At 38.6% G+C, this 17279-nt stretch overlaps 1 protein-coding gene across 1 annotated transcript in view; it reads left to right on the top strand.

The window, feature by feature from the left end:
• The window catches only part of LOC135078634 (probable G-protein coupled receptor CG31760), an 86329-nt gene extending 76015 nt beyond the window's left edge, over positions 1-10314 (top strand). The window contains exons 8-17 of the mRNA XM_063973162.1: positions 17-149; positions 389-521; positions 664-817; positions 1380-1489; positions 4150-4294; positions 4998-5067; positions 5914-6052; positions 8267-8372; positions 9315-9458; positions 10150-10314. Of these exons, the coding sequence (XP_063829232.1) occupies positions 17-149; positions 389-521; positions 664-817; positions 1380-1489; positions 4150-4294; positions 4998-5067; positions 5914-6052; positions 8267-8372; positions 9315-9458; positions 10150-10314 (1299 nt within the window). The remainder of the gene's footprint in view (positions 1-16; positions 150-388; positions 522-663; positions 818-1379; positions 1490-4149; positions 4295-4997; positions 5068-5913; positions 6053-8266; positions 8373-9314; positions 9459-10149) is intronic.
• The last annotated feature ends 6965 nt before the right edge of the window (positions 10315-17279 follow it).

The following is a 17279-nucleotide window of genomic DNA, read 5'->3' on the forward strand; positions in this document are numbered from 1 at the left end:
GTATAATCTCTTTCAGTGTGAATATAGACCAAATCGAGAAGTAAGTGCACGGCATGCCGGTTGGGCGCGTGGGTTGTATATTTGTAAGTGCAGACCTGGATATTACTCCACAAATCATCCAGAAGGATTTAATGGATCATTAGTAGAAGGTTTGTTTAGTGTTTTATTTAATATTTGTTGTGCAGGTAGATTACAGTGCAAGTTTGGCCTATGTTAAGTCCAATGCCATGATTATTTTTTTAGTTTTTTATCTTGTGTGACGTTTGTAAGACAGTCGTTCAAATAGTGCACTGTGTAATGTTTTCTTTGTTTTGGTTTGTTTGCCGGTAAACTATTTTTAAAAAGTTGAAGTAATACTTTTATACCTAAATACAATTCGTTTTTCTAGTTGCATACCAAGAGTTTGAAGAAAACGGTGTGGAAAACTGGAGTGAACCTTACGAATGCTTAAAATGCCAGCCAGGATGCGAATCATGCAAAGGACCGGAACCATGCCTTGCAACTTACAACTGGCCATTCCGGTAAGTTTATTATATTACAAGTTTACTAGGGGTTGAGTACATGAAAAGTATTAAAAACATTCAAATTTTGTCTCTACTGGTTATAAACCCTCATTAATTACTAGTTCGACTTTATGACTTAATACTATAATGTTATTTCCAGGATATCACTATTAGTAATATCAGTGAGCTGTGCGGTGATGACGGTATGCCTGACGATCTACACACGCCACCACCGTCGTGTGAAGGTCTTCCGTGTGGCCAGCCCTGTATTCCTCTCAATCACCTTGCTAGGCTGTGCTATAATGTACATGGAGGTATGTAATTGCTAGATAAGCTAGATCAGTGTTTTTCAACCTTTTTAATGACGCGACCCCCCTAGTATGAAAAAAATTTTTGCGACCCCCCGACCATTCGCTTTTTTTTCATGCCTTTTACAAAGATTTTGTAAGGACCGAATTCTTCAATCTATACAACATTTATGCATTTGCATAATTAGATTTCGAATAAATGTAGCTTAAAAACTTCTCTGATTTTTTACTGACGTAGTTTTTCCGAGCTCTCGCGACCTTCTTTCCCCCCGACCCCCCAGGGGGTCGCGACCCACAGGTTGAAAAACACTGAGCTAGATTATCAGCAATAAACGTAAACAATTAGGTACTTAGTATTATCATATTGTCTTAACATACTGAATTACTGGTAACTTGACGTATTCAGATCAAAATGAGATCAAGGAGTTCAAATGCCGAACTGCGCACCAAACATTATCAGTGGTTTTCTGCATAATAAATCTTCACATACGAGTACCTATAATAAAAAAAAAATTATAAGACATACTTTAGTTACTCTAAAGAACATCAGATTAATATTATTTTACAGATGGCAGCAATATTCCCAGTACTTGATAGATATTCATGCATCGCTACAAAATGGACTCGCCACATGGGTTTCTGCATAACTTATACTGCCCTGCTCATGAAGACTTGGAGGTAAACTTCATTATAAAATCAAAAACCTGTTAGTACGTAAGGGATCCCTTTCTTTGACATAATGATGTACTTATTTGGTAGTAATATACTTTTGTCATTTTTTTCGAATAATATTACTTTGCTGTAATTAATCAATATTACTTGGATAATATCCTATTTAGGCTGACACTGTGTTGGTTTGTTGTCGACACGAAAAGAAGAAGAATATACCTATTGTTAGCCCCTATTAGGCGACCCATGGTGGGCTACCCCTAAGCACAGCTTTTAATAAGTGAAACCTACCAAATCTATGTAAGACCACTTATGTACCTGGAATTACGCAAATAAAGAAATTTGATTTGATTTATTTTTTTTACATATAAATAGTAATATTATGCGAAGTATTATTGCATAATTAAATTATGCCATCTATACTAATATTATAAAGCTGAAGAGTTTGTTTGTTTGGTTGAACGCGCTAATCTCAGGAACTACTGGACCGATTTGAAAAATTCTTTTTGTGTTGGATAGCCCGTTAGTTCCTGAAGGCTTTAGGCTATATATCATCACGCTAAGACCAATAGGAGCGGAGCACCAATGAAGAATGTTTCAAATCAGTGATTTTTTTCCTTTTGAGAGCTGACGCTGCGTAAACGGTTAAAGTTTCGCAAAAATCATGTATGACAGGATTGTTCCCCTTCAAAAGTTCTAAAAAAAAGTCCGCGATAGTATATGTCTATCTTTTAAGGTTGGCTCATAGTAACCCTTTTTATGCAAAAAGATATCTGTTTTATATTAATGCATTATTTGCGGAGGTTTTTTCATAAACATGATATTAATCCTTATCCAAATAAATAAGTTATTCATCACAAGTATTTAATTTTAAACATACTTGGCCTTTACACCATTCGATTTCAATAAATATCTTAGGAGATATCGCAGTTTTAAAATATCATCGCAGCAAAATAATGATCAAGTACTGCGCGCGCCACTGATGGATCAATGCACAGCCTAAATCGCTGATCGTAGAGACCTGAAACTTGGACGGTGTGTTCTTTGTAAGACGTAAGTATCTGATAAGAAAGGATTTTCCAAAATTCTACCCCTAAGGAGGTAAAAAGGGGTGGCAAAGTTTGTATGGGATAACGAGATTCCTTCGTTCAATCTACTTCAAATTTCGCATAAGCATTCTATAACAGAATTAATGGAAGATGTGTTTCGTATTTTAGTGAAATGCACCCCATAACTATGTTAAAAAGGGGTAGAAAGTTATTTTAGTTGTGATTTGCTTCAAAGTTGATATTAATTACCTACTCATTAGTGCATTTTTTTTACAATCATGTCATGTTACAGACTATCATACTCTAGGGGCCTCCACTTAACCTCGGAGTGGGTGCCCGCTGCGTGCGCTCGCCTAACAATGCATAGTAATGCATGACGGTCATGCCGCGGGCACCTGCTTGCGCTGTATATATATGTTACGGCTAAAGGTAGGTATGAACATAAACTTAAGATTAGCCGGCTAAACTTAAGTTTAACTTCGACGAGGTGTTAATGTTAGTTTCCTCTATCTTTAGCCGGCTAAACTTAAGTGTAACCGCAGGCCCTTGGCTAAAAATGTAAAAGAAAATGGAAAAGGAAACAATGTAATAATGTTTACTATTTTGACACGAAAACTTTATTAAAAAATAATTACTTTCATTACACATACTTTTAGGTATTCAAAATTACAATTATTACAATAACAAAATATTAATTACTTGAAATAATATCTACCTAATCATTAAAATAAAATAATAAGGAATCATTTGGTTATTGCAGGATCTTCTGTAGGTATTTAAAATTACAAAATACGCGTTGTCTCCCCAGCACCGCCCCCTCAAGACCTCCGCCGGCCTGGCGCGCCCATCGAATACATTTTTAGCCGTTTCGTTTTGGCTAATGTGCACATTAGCCGGCTAAAGATGGAATATCACGACGCAAACTAACATGTTATCGAACTTTAGCTGCTTCTCGAAGATAAACTTAAGTTTAGCCGGCTAATCTTAAGTTTATGTTCACACCTATCTTTAGCCGTAACATATATACAAATACTCATTTTCGCGCGAGAGTTTTGGCGGAGGCCCTTTTGGTCGTGGGAGTAGTCTTGAGGAAAAGCTCCTTCTCCCACGGCCAGTGGCATGCTAGAAGCTTGGTGATTCTAGCACCCGTAGGAAAATAAAAAAAAAGTTTACCAATAATACTGCGGTAGGTGTAGTTTTCGATTTCGTAGTAAAAAGATAATACCACCGAGTACCTAACTTTCACCGGATCAAAGGCCGAGCTGCATATTCATAAAATATAAGAAAAATTTATTTTCATGTTTATTTAACCTTTAAGATTTTTATATTTTATAAGTATTCAAACATTTAGATAATAACGTTAAAAACATTTAAAAATCGTATGAGAACGTTTTCGACTTCTCCGCGGACGAAGTCGCGGGCAAAAGCTATTTGTAAAATAATTAGACTAAATTATTAAAAGTGCCTACCCAAAGTCATTATTCCACGCGGACGAAGTCGCGGGCACAGCTAGTTGTATGTATATTATTGCTTAAAATTGTATGCAAATAGATAAGAAACCGTTCGTAATGATTATTCATTCTATCCTATCTTCACATCATTTGTGTTTTTTATTCTCAGGGTTTCACTCACATACAGAGTGAAGTCGGCCCATAAACTGAAACTGACTGACAAGCAACTGCTGCAATGGATGGCTCCGATACTGCTCATCATGCTGGTCTACCTTTGTACTTGGACTTTATCCTCTCCACCTGATGCTGAAGTTGTAAGTTGATGATTGTGCATTAAAAATCTTCTTAGTCAGATACTGGTGTTGTGCTAACGAGATACATGGGAGATGGGGTGTTCGATGTTATCTCCGAGGGTAGCTCTCCAGGCGATGTGCTTCCATTTCTGACAGTTAGAAGCGTCGTTAGTACCTACACTGGACCTAGGTGGACTCAGTAGCCTTTGTGATAGCGTCTATCCAGCGGGTTGGCGATCACTATAGCATTAAAAATATCACAAGAAAATGTCAAGCTGAAGCGGCAATGACCAGCACATAGACCAGACCAACTGACAGCCGATAGGGCAGCAAGGTTCTGGAGTGGAGGCCACGTACCGGAAAACGCAGCGTCAGACGTCCATCCAGGTGGACCGACGACCTCATAAAAGTAGCAGGAAGGCGCTGGTTGCAGGCCACTTCCAAACGGGCGATGTGAAAATCATTGGGGGAGGCCTATGTTCAGCTGTGGTCGTCATGCGGCTGAAATGATGATGAAGAAAATGTCACAGTTATTATAACAAGTCGTAGCGTGGGCAGGCCTCCTACTAGGTGGACCGACGATCTGGTAAAGGTCGCGGGAAGAGCCTGGATGCGGGCAGCGCAGGACCGTTCATTGTGGAAAACCTTGGGGGAGGCCTTTGTCCAGCAGTGGACGTCATTTGGCTGAAACGAACGAAATTAAACAAACTAATTTTATTTCCAGATAACTGACAACAAAGGTCTCAAGTTCAAACAATGCACATACAATTGGTGGGACCACAGTTTAGCTATAGGTAATACTTTATTTATTAGTATAGTCTGCGTCCGCTCCCACACTAACTGCGGCCGCCCATCGCACAGTCGCGACAGCAATATAATTACGCGCGAGCGAAAAGGATGGGTTGCTTGGGGTCATTGGACGAAATTCTACGTACTCGGCGACCGGGCTTTAGACAATACTAACTTGTCTGTAATGATTTCTTATCTAATTTCTACACTCGCGAGCAAAAGTATGGAATTATTCTATTTGTTGTCTCGAGTGATCTTTAGAACTGAATGACTGTGAGTGAAGATTAAATTGAAAAAAATGGTACCAGTTTAAAGGTTATGCTGACCTTAAAATTTTAACTACTATATCTACCTACTTCATATATCATATTCTTACATCGTCTAAGAGTTATTGACAACTAGCTTTCCGCCCGCGGCTTCGCCCGCGTGGAATTTTGTCTGTCACAGAAAAACTTTATCGCGCGCGTCCCTGTTTCAAAAACCGGGATAAAAACTATCCTATGTTCTTTCCCGGGACTCAAACTATCTCTATGCCAAATTTCATCAAAATCGGTTGCGAGGTTTAAGCGGGAAAGCGTAACAGACAGACAGACAGACAGAGTTACTTTCGCATTTATAATATTAATATTAGTTGGGATTGGGATAATAGTAGTAACATTTTGGTGGAGTCCCATTGCGATGAGCATCGCTGTTGCAACAGCGGGGCACTGTTCAGTTCACTTTTTATTTCCTTGTAATATTTTTATGCCATTTCTGTCTTTTTTCCGTATACTTTCTTTGTTCTCTTAGTGATGTTCATCGTAATAAATATTTCTTTCTTTCTTTCTTGAATTTTCCAATATAATTTTCAGGGGAAATATTGTTTCTGCTTTGGGGCGTTCGCGTCTGCTACAGAGTGCGACATGCAGAGAGCTTGTACAACGAAGCGAGGCTCATCTCTATCGCGATATACAACATATTTACTGTCAACTCTCTTATGATCGCTTTCCAGTAAGTATAATACTAGGCGCAGACCGATTTTTAGTTGGGCCCGATTTTAATTTGTATGAAGAATCGGCCAAATCAAATCGGCGTAATGTGCGCACTTCCATACATGCCCATACTGAACTGCCCGACTAAACTATCGGCCGACGAAGAATCGATGGTCTGCGCCTAGGCTTATTGTATTTTTTTTAACAAAATTACTTAGTTCCTGCATTAGTGGTTGGTCTATTCCATTGATTAGTTCACCCAGGTGATCGAAATTTACTCCAGGCGAAACTTTGATGTCCTTTGATCGCCCATGGATAAAATAACCTAGGTGACAAAGTCGAAGTGGACTTGTTAAGTATTCTAGCCCGCGACATAAGACTAGCTACCATCATCAAACCGGTCGCGATCTCTGCAACTAGTCTAGAAATATAAATCGGGAATGCTGAAAAATCAAAACTGTTTGTCCCTTGTGACATGCTAAAATAATCATTAAGTCCCTAAAGTTTGGAGTTGGAAAAACCTTAAAGTTTGGAGACCCCTGATCTAATTCAATGCTCATAATACGAGAATGCCTATTTCAATCCAAAAATGTCGTGAGGTACTATCGGGGACTCTTCCGCCTGACCACTTTGTAGAAATTTTAGCGTAAGCGCATCGCTCCGGTCACGTGCTCACCCCGTCTCTAATTGGTTACGCATTTTACTATATTTTTACTACGACCAATAAGAGACAATCAGGGCTTAGGTTGCAATACGAAATACCATTGTGCTCTTTATTGTCATACGGTTAAGGTTTAAAACGAAATGTTTCTTTTTCTTCAATCTTTCTTAGTTTTAGGCTGAGTTGCACCACCTAACTTTGACCGTAACTATAACGGTAACCGGTGCTTTTTGTATGGAGTTTGACAGATTTTTGACGTTTGTCAAAGTTAAATTAAGATGGTGCAACTCAGCCTTAGAATTTTAATAATAGAATTTGGTTACAAACAAACAGATATGTATTTTTTTAATATTGTATTTTTATACGAGGTCTGTCTGCTTTTTGTTTTGGCGAACTGTCGACATATTCTCTCCTTTGTTTTTTTGTGAAGTTTTGTGATCCCTAACCGATTGATTTTGTTTTGTGTTGACGTCGTGCTAGTAATTGGACTGTTTGATTGCCTTTTTATTGACCTCCGCGCGATTACTGAACCATTGCCTCTCAAAATAATTCTTAATTCTTATATTTACTTACAAACTTATCTATACATTGTTAACTGTTTAAGTATTATTTAGTTTGAAGTTTAATTGTTATTGATTTAAGACCTTGTGTAAAGACACTTAATGTGCAATAAAAAATTGAATTTGAAATAAAACTAACTTAATATTATAATATTTATATAACCAATTACCTGGATCGTTGCTACCTAGTGCAATATTTGTATTAAATTGTAATAACGTAGATAAGTGTTTCTTTTAAACGGAAAATAAAAGTTGCTAATGTATTAAAAATAAATAGAAACCTATTATAGGTTTTTATTTACATTCAAGGATTTAAGTAAGTTATTATGTAGCCAGATCTTACAATAATTGTTTTTAAGCCACAAATATTTCTTAACTCTTTACTAATTAATTCAATAACATATTGTTTATAAATTAAACAAAACAATTGAGTTCCGAATAAATTAAATACCTATTAAATAAGTTAATTTCGAAAGTAACTGTATGATTTTGCATTTCTCGCCTTAACTAGCTAAACTAATATCATGAGATTTACACTCTTAATATCAACAATAATTATAGAAAGGGCTACTTTTTTCTCGGAAAATTGCACAGTTACCTACCTCGGAATGTGCGACAGCAATTTTGTGACCCGAGCGGGCAATCGCTAGTTCATATTTTACACGAAGCCCAATATAATATTTTGTAGCGATTCTTTATTGGGTTTCAAATTGACTAAAATGCGACGTTGCCAAACGAGAAAATGCGGCGTTGCCAAACGAGCGCTACGGATGCGGGTAACCAAAACTCAATCTTAAACGATTTACATAGAGCTTGGTTTGCTAGGGCAAACATCTACAGTGGTGCGCCGACGCTGCTTAGACCCGAAAAATGAATGAACGGGGGCGTAGCTTAATCGAGCGTGTGTGTGCAAACAATTTAGGCCCTTAAGGTGTCAAGGCGTCCGAGTCCCCGATAGTACCTACCTACTTTCATTATTACATGATGAAATATTTTTATTTCTTTCTTTCAGTTTACTAATTTTGCCAAGAGCTGGGCCAGACATCAAATACCTGCTCGGTTTCATCAGAACCCAGCTGTCTACATCCACTACAGTGCTGTTAGTTTTCTTGCCAAAGGTAAAAAATGCGTTTTAATTTATTTTAATATTGATTGTACGGCTTAAATGCTACAACTTTCCCTGAAAGAAGTAAGTTCAAAAACAAAAACCTTGACGGAGCTATGGGATTCGCGATGCCAAAAGTAAGGGCGTCAGCGGAAGACCAGCTTCTTGACATGCCCTTGCAAGTATAGGGTTGCCAGGTCTAAAATCACAAAAGCCGAACTCTGTGCTTCATTTGGCAGGACATTTTACCCTAAAAGCCAGACATGTGACTGTGGTTCAGTGTGGTTTCAGCTCATGAGTGAGTACTCATCATCAGTTGCTAACCAACATCCTGATGCGTGCGCATACTCATATTATTATGTGGCTTATTTTGTGGCACGACTTCCGCCTGGTGCGGCAACCAAATAAAAAGCCGGACAGGCCGGACAACACAATATTTGGCCGGACAAGACCGTAAAAAGCCAAACATGTCCGGCTAAAGCCGCACACCTGGCAACCCTGCTTGCAAGCATGTAAAGATAAATGTTAAGCGGGAGCATAATGGCGCTCAGTAATTGTTCTTGTTTTGTTGTTTTATGTACTTACTGTGGCAATAAACTGAGTCTGTTAGTATGGCGATGTTAGCATGTCACTGAGTTTGTTCCGGCGTTTCTTCTCAGCACTTGCCATTATGTTTGTCTCGAAGCGCTGGTAGAGCCCAAAAGATAAGGAGACAAGTAAAGTGGCCCCTTTAGGGCTACCTTTTTTACTGTACTTATTTCTCGTTCATAAATCCATCAGTGGTGAAAATATTTTTGATTTTGAAAGTTTTTCTATTCTAATACCCAAAAGATAAGGAGACATTTAAAATGTCCCTTAAGGGCTACCTTTTTTACTGTACTTATTTCTCGTTCATAAATCTATCAGTGGAGATAATAATTTTGATATTGAAAGTTTTTCTATTGTAATGCTCTAGGTGCTTCGCGTAGTCCGCGGCACAGGCGACACCTGGGACAGCCGGGCTCGGGCCCGGGGCGTGCCGGCGTCGTCGTCGCTCAACGGCATAGGGCTGGTGCCAGACGAGCCGCCCGACTTGTACCAGGAGAACGAGGAGCTCAAGGTACACTAGTGTTGACTAAAGCCCGGTCCGTGAGGACGTAGAATTTTGTCCAATGACCGCAAGCTACCCATCCTTATTGCTCGCGCGTAATTATGTTGCTATCGCGCTCGCACACTCACTGCGGGTGCCAGTCGCGACGAAAATTCTACGTGCTCACGGACCAGACGATACACACGACACTCGGGACAGCCGGGGCGTGCCGTCGTCGTCGCTCAACGGCATAGGGCTGGTGCCAGACGAGCCGCCCGACTTGTACCAGGAGAACGAGGAGCTCAAGGTACCGCTCGACATTAGTGTTGACATTTTAGGACTTGTGGCGACCTAGTGACTCGCGACGTCAACTTTGGAGAAACGCCAGCGCTCGTAAAACGCTAGGGAAGAGGCCTTACTATTATTAGTTGTACTGGCTCCTTACCATAGTTGTAGCTCAAAATACGTCATGTTGACTCCTTACGGGCAACTTTTTGATACATAGATAGTACTCTTTATTGCACACCACACAGAAATAGGAGCATAATGCCCGTTTTCACCATCAATCCCTAATTTTTAAGTGACTCCTATGGAAACAAATAACAGGAATTTTGTTTACATACTTAGGGGTAACTTAAAAATTAGGGATTGATGGTGAAAACGGGCATAATTAACACAATTTAAGCGAAAAGAATATTAACATAAACTTCTCTAATTACAGGAGGAGGTCCAAAAGCTAGCAGCCCAGATAGAGTTTATGAAGATAGTTCAGATGGAGATGCACAACCGTCACTTACGGCCAAGGCCTGGCGGTTACTTCACGACCACCGCCAACGCAGCGCCGCAGAGCCCCATGCATCCCACGGTGAACATCTCACAGGTATAACACCAGTAGTAAGTAGCCAAGAATACGGAGGATGCTTTTATTTCTCGAAAGATAGTTTAAATGGAGATGCACAACCGTCACTTACGGCCAAGGCGTGTACCTCTAGCATGAACGACTTTCGTCTTCGAATCGTTTGCGTATTCGACAAAATTCGATACCCAACCTTCAAATTAAACGATAACGTGTTCTCAATATAAGTTTTGTGCAACCATTTCTCATACTAAGTTCACTTTACGACACGTTCACAAGGACGCTGTTTTAGTTTTCGTACTAAATCTTTTGATGGCGATTCGAATACGCAAACGATTCGAACTCGTAAGTTTTTCGTGCTAGCCGTACGACCACCGCCAACGCAGCGCCGCAGAGCCCTATGCATCCCACGGTGAACATCTCACAGGTATAACGCCAGTAGTAAGTAGCCAAGATGAGGATGAGGATTATTTCTCGATTTTTAATTTGAATTCCTTGATGGTTCAACTGTCAGCGCCAACTCTTATATGCGGCCATATTTGGCTTTTTACGGTTTTGTCCGGCCAAATATTGTCTTGTCAGGCCTGTCCGGCTTTTGTGAGGCTTTTTATGTGGCTACCGTGCCAGGCGAAATCGAGCTACAGAATAATATCAAGCGCACGCATCGGGATGTTGGGCAGCCGATGATGATAGTACTCACACGTGAGCTATGACACTAATGAGGGTTTTCGCGTATGAAAGATCCGCTAGATGGCGGGACGTGGATGTGGGGTCTGACTGCTGCTTGATTGGTGGATTTTGACATATCTGTCAATGTCATGTCAAAAATAACCAATCATGCAGCATTTGGACCTCGCGTCTACGTATTGCCATCTGGCGGATTTTTCAAACGCGAAAACCCTCATTGCTCGTGACATGTCCGGCTTTTAGGGTAAAATGTCCGGCCAAATGAAGCACAGAGTCCGGATTTAGTGTTTTTGGACCTGTCAACCCTAGCTGTGCCGCCTATACATGTAAAAAATCTATCGCTTCCAGGACAGCACAGAATGGGCAGGCCCCGTGTGACTGGTGGCGCTGAGCGACAACGGCTGGTCGTGGCCGGGGCCCGCCGCGCGCCGCGTCACCACCGCGCGCGACCCGCGCCCGCCCGCCTACGTGTAGCACCGCAACTCGCACCGCAACTCGCACCACAACCACAACTCGCACCATGCACCGCGTTAAACGAGCCCGCCTCCGTGTAGCACTGCCCTTAGCACCGAAACTCGCACGACGACTCGCACCACAACTTGCACCGCAACTCGCACCACACACCGCGTCGAACGAGCCTGCCTTCGTGTAGCACCGCAACTCGCACCACGCACCGCGTCGAACGAGCCCGCCTTCGTGTGGCACCGCAACTCGCACCACACACCGCGTCGTACGAGCCTGCCTTCGTGTAGCACCGCAACTCGCACCACGCACCGCGTCGAACGAGCCCGCCTTCGTGTGGCACCGCAACTCGCACCACACACCGCGTCGAACGAGCCTGCCTTCGTGTAGCACCGCAACTCGCACCACGCACCGCGTTCAACGATTCTGAACCGTTGACAGTAGGGCGCTACTATCAATACTGGTAGACTGAGAGCCAGTGGACGCCAGATCTACGTCATTTTATAAAGGCTGAAAGTTTGTCAGCGTATGCCCCCAATATAAGTTAGAATATTGATGCATCATGAAGTTTGGGTCATCGTAATCATTGGGAAAACACTAAAATGTCATTTACTGGAGGGCGCTAATATCAACACTGGTTTATTATTTCCTATTAATGCCACTTGATGTTTCAGAATCGTTCAACTATAACGCAGACCACAACACACTACACACCACTTCCTATCACTCTAAAACCTGGTTCGCACTAGTCAAGTAATTTCTGGCGAGTAATTTAGTAGCTAGTGTCTGAACACCAAAAATTTTGTCGAGTAGGTTACTAATGCCCGTTTTCACCATCAATCCCTAAGTGACCCCTATGAAAACAAAATTCTTGTTAAGTGTTACCATAGGGGTCACTTAAAAATTAGGGATTCATGATGAAAATGGGCATATATCGTTTAGTCGAGCCAATACATTATGTTTTATTTTGACAGGGTGCTACCCCCACCAAGCGTCTCGCTCATCGGCTAAACGAATCCGAACCGCGCCGAGTCGAGTTCATACAAAAACTATAATAATTACTTGTAAACTGTACTCCAATCCAAAGTGCGAACAGTTTTTTGGTCATTAGCGAGCGAGTAGTTTATTTATTTATTAAGGTACAACAGATTGCAAATCATGGCTTAAAAATAAAGTACATTGAACAAAGATTACTAAAGGCAAGTTTACTAAATTACTCAACTAATGCGAACAAAACTTAACACGTACCTTTTACTTCGCACCACACGCCATGACAAATCTGACACCACACACCACTTTAATCACTCCACCAGAGACACTAAGTAGCTAATGCGCAGAATGTCAATAATATCAGAGAAAAGTCATTTGATACATGTTTAAAAGCGAAATACAGGGTGTCCCGTAATGTAACGTCAAGCCGGAACTGGGTGTTGAGGCAAGTTATGCTGGTTATCAAAAAAATATTAAAAAAAATCTATGTGGCATTTTGTCAAAATAATAGGCATTTAAAAAAAAACAAAAAATTCTACTCCCGGTGACGGTCTTTTTACTCGTGTTGCCACAAATCTTCACTTTTTCCAAATTTTTTTTTTGTTATGTAACCCTGAATAATGCTTCTCTAAATCGTTATCAAAATTACAAAACCAGCTGCTCCAGCTTGGATGAAAAAAATACATTATTCCCAAAAAATTTTTCAAAATAAAATTTTTGCCTAGTTTAAACTGACTGTACTGAAAAAAAATTGTACTACGCGAGTGTGGCAAGTGACGTCATAATTTGGTGCATTTAGTAAGGTTTCCAAAATGGTATAACACTTGGTAAATTCTTGCTGTAATTGTCACAATTTTTGTTTTTTTTGGAAATAATCCCGTTTAACTTTATCTACCTTGGTTAAAAATTATTATTCTAATGTGCCCAAAATTCAAGTTTCTGGCTTAAGTGAGGTGGAGAAGCCATTTTAAAAGGTATGAGCGGGACGGAGAGGGCCATCTTACCAAGCAGGGATGTTATGGATATCCGTAACCATAACCGAAACTATTGGATATCCGAAATAAAAAAAAATCCATAACCGTAACCGAAACTGATTCAAAAGTTACGGATAGTTTCGGATAAAGGCGGAGTCTTAAGGGTACAATTCCAAACTGCAAAACTCTATGAAATCTGCAGTATACACGCCGCAGCTGCAATGCCGCGCTGCCGATTTCATAGTTTTGCAGTTTGCGGTCTGCGGCACGTCTTGGAATTGTACCTTAAATCTTAATATTTGTTACCAACTTGTCTGGCATTCCCTGGCACCATCTAATATGCCAGCCTGTTTTACCTTTATCATACATAGGTGTCGTCTTAGTTGGTACATAAAGTAGCTATGTGGGTCACGCAGCATCTTGCTATTTGAATTATACCTACATTTTTGAAATTCTAATAATTCCGTAACCCAAGTTATCCGAAACTTTCGGATAATCTGAAATGATTTCATATCCGTGACCGTAACCGAAACCGGTATAATATTATTCTAATATCCGTAACCGTATCCATAACCGAAACTTCATATCCTTATCATCCCTGTTACCAAGTACAAGTGCAGGCAGAGCAGGTAGTAAAGGCGCGCGCGCACGGGTGACTTTTGTCACAGTATGTCAACTACTAATTACTGTCATGGTGACAAAAGTTTCTGTGACTGACTGTACGGTGGTCAGTCACGGAAACTTGAATTTTGGGCACATTAGAATAATATTTTATAACCAAGGTAGATAAAGTTAAAAACGGGATTATTTCCAAAAAAACAAAAATTGTCGACAATTACAGCAAGAATTTACCAAGTGTTATACCATTTTGGAATCCTTACTAAATGCGCCAAATTATGACGTCACTTGCCATACTCGCGTAGTACAATTTTTTTTCAGTACAGTCAGTTTAAACTAGGCAAAAATTTTATTTTGAAAAATTTTTTGGGAATAATGTATTTTTTTCATCCAAGCTGGAGCAGCTGGTTTTGTAATTTTGATAACGATTTAGAGAAGCATTATTCAGGGTTACATAACAAAAAAAAAATTTGGAAAAAGTGAAGATTTGTGGCAACACGAGTAAAAAGACCGTCACCGGGAGTAGAATTTTTTGTTTTTTTTTAAATGCCTATTATTTTGACAAAATGCCACATAGATTTTTTTAAATATTTTTTTGATAACCAGCATAACTTGCCTCAACACCCAGTTCCGGCTTGACGTTACATTACGGGACACCCTGTATAAAAACTTGTTAGCTATGTATTAGAACTTATGGAACGTGATCATAATGTCATCTTTTTGTGACTGACATTCTGTGTTTGAGCTCATCAGTTCATCACAAACACAGAACACTACCTACACGACCTTACCATTATACACAACCTGTATTGTGTTTAAAGTATACAACACACTACGCCTTCGAATAACTTCTCAAAACTTGAACTCTGCTCTCTTTCTTCAAAACCCTTCTTGATAAAAATAATATTTATTCAGTTGCTAGTTTTCACTGCATCTTTGCACTGTTGCACGATGTTGTTTTAATTGAAAGTTTGATTATGAATTTAGATTCGTTCTTCCCTAGATTTCACAATGTAACCACCAACAATTAAATGATTACCAGCCATATGTTGCTCATTCGCCAATTCAGTGAAATGTAATGACGCTTAGTAGGTAATTTAAGTTTGTATAACATAAGTTTCGTTATACTGAAACATACAATATTACCATAGAAATTAAGCATGTACAACATCTCCTTGATTAAATTAAATATAGCTTGCTTGTAAGTTTATACACCTATGTGAGTAATTAACATCATATAATTATTTCAGGCATTTCCACTACATGATATCATAGCCAAAGAATAATTTAATTCATTATTATTAGCTGTGGTAATAATATTAGATTCTCGGTGTGAAATAAAATAAATGATAAGACTAGTGTAAAAGAACTATTGTAACTTGCCCAAGACGCGTCCAAAATTATACAGGCGGTAACATGTACATAATTCTATGTATTTTCGTGTATTATCTTCGTATTCTTCTGAATTCGTCTTGGCCACTCGTTTCTGTTTTAAAGGCTGAAGATCTATCAATGTATATTAATGCGATCGGCATATAAATTGCCTGCCACATAATGATTTTAGACTTCTCAATCTTCATGTCTTAGGCTATCTAATTACTATATTTCTCTATTAAGGATTTTTCATGAATACTGATATTATATTGTGGCCATTGATACACAAATGAAAATTATTACATGCGTTGTAAATCAACTTATGTGATTTATTGATAATGGTTAATTTATTTTTAAAGTATTTTTTGATATCTTAAAACCATATAAATAATTATTATCTAGTCAACCTATAATGAATTGTTAAATTGTCGTATACTATTTGAGACATTTATATTATCAAAAGTTAATGTTATTTTTATCATACTTTACAATTAAATGTATTTAACTATTTATAACTGATGAGCTCTGAGTACTCATCAATAGGCAGACAATAAAGTTGCAAAATATTTTACTTTTGTAAGTTGTCATTGTATGAACATCAGTTTATAATTTTAGAGTAAAAGATTGTAATTTAATCTAGATCTTATAACTTTTAACTATTTACCTCCTTCGTTACCAAAATTCGACGTTATTCTTGTATAGTTTTAGGTGTAAACTAAATTGTAAATATGAAACGTAAAGCATACATTCTAAAGTGTTGTACATAGATTCATTAGTAATTTATTTTTAAATTTATTTATTTACTGTCTGTGATAAAGAGTACAGTATTTATCAATTATTCATTAATATTGTATTGTATTTTGGGAATCATTGATATTTTAAGTCAACTGCTTATGTAATCAATAGAATAGAGATATACATGAGAATGTAAACGCATTAATCATGTAGATGGACACTAAGCAGTATGAAGTTGGTTGAATTCATGTAATTCCTTGATGTTGCATCTTGGTATTGTGTGTGTAATATCAGTTATATCAAATGCTTGGGTTTATTATGTTGAATGAACTGGGCCCCGATTACGGTAACTTTTAACGTTTCCAATCCAGACGCGCTTCTGATTCTGCGATACGATTGGTCAAAACAGCTGACGTACGCTGTTGAACGACCAATCGTATCGCAGAATCGAGAAGCGTGTCTGGATTGTAGACGTTAAAAATTACCGTAATCGGGGCTCTAATCACGTGATTACACATCCAAAGAATTACATGTAAATTATGCAACATGTTAGACCAGAAATAGAGAATATTTCGGTTTTTAACCCTGTAGCACAACTCAAGATCATGCTTTTCCTTTTATAATTTATCAAAATTTTCATATTAAATATTTACATTATCTTCTTAAATATTAAAATACAAAAATAGAAAGTAGTTATATTGTCCATACCATTATTTTTTCAATAGTGCCATAGCCATTCATGAATATTAAAAAATAGAGTGACTGTTGTATGTAAGTATGTTTAAGGTAGCTGATACTTGTTTAGTTTCAGTCCATGCTCACAAAATTAATAAATCTCAATGTAGTCAAATTATGTACTCCATTGTTTTTTCTGTACTTGTTGCAAGTTTTCATAAAATCATTGCTATCTCAAATGCCTTCATTTTGTTCAGAATTCCTGCTTATGTGGATTTAAAAGTAAAATTTATTAATAAAAACATAATTATAATACTTAACCTTAAATGTTGTTGTTCAGCATCTAGTTTTATGTAGAGCGAGGCTCATTCATCTCTAGATTTGTGAGTAGTATAAGTCATAAATGTGATACCAAATAATTTAAATAGTGTGTAATTTTTTTTGTTAAAGTACTGTTGGGCACCGGGTGTGCCCGTTACT

Source organism: Ostrinia nubilalis, chromosome 15 (assembly GCF_963855985.1).
Source record: "Ostrinia nubilalis chromosome 15, ilOstNubi1.1, whole genome shotgun sequence".
NCBI classification, from domain to species: Eukaryota; Metazoa; Arthropoda; class Insecta; order Lepidoptera; family Crambidae; genus Ostrinia; species Ostrinia nubilalis.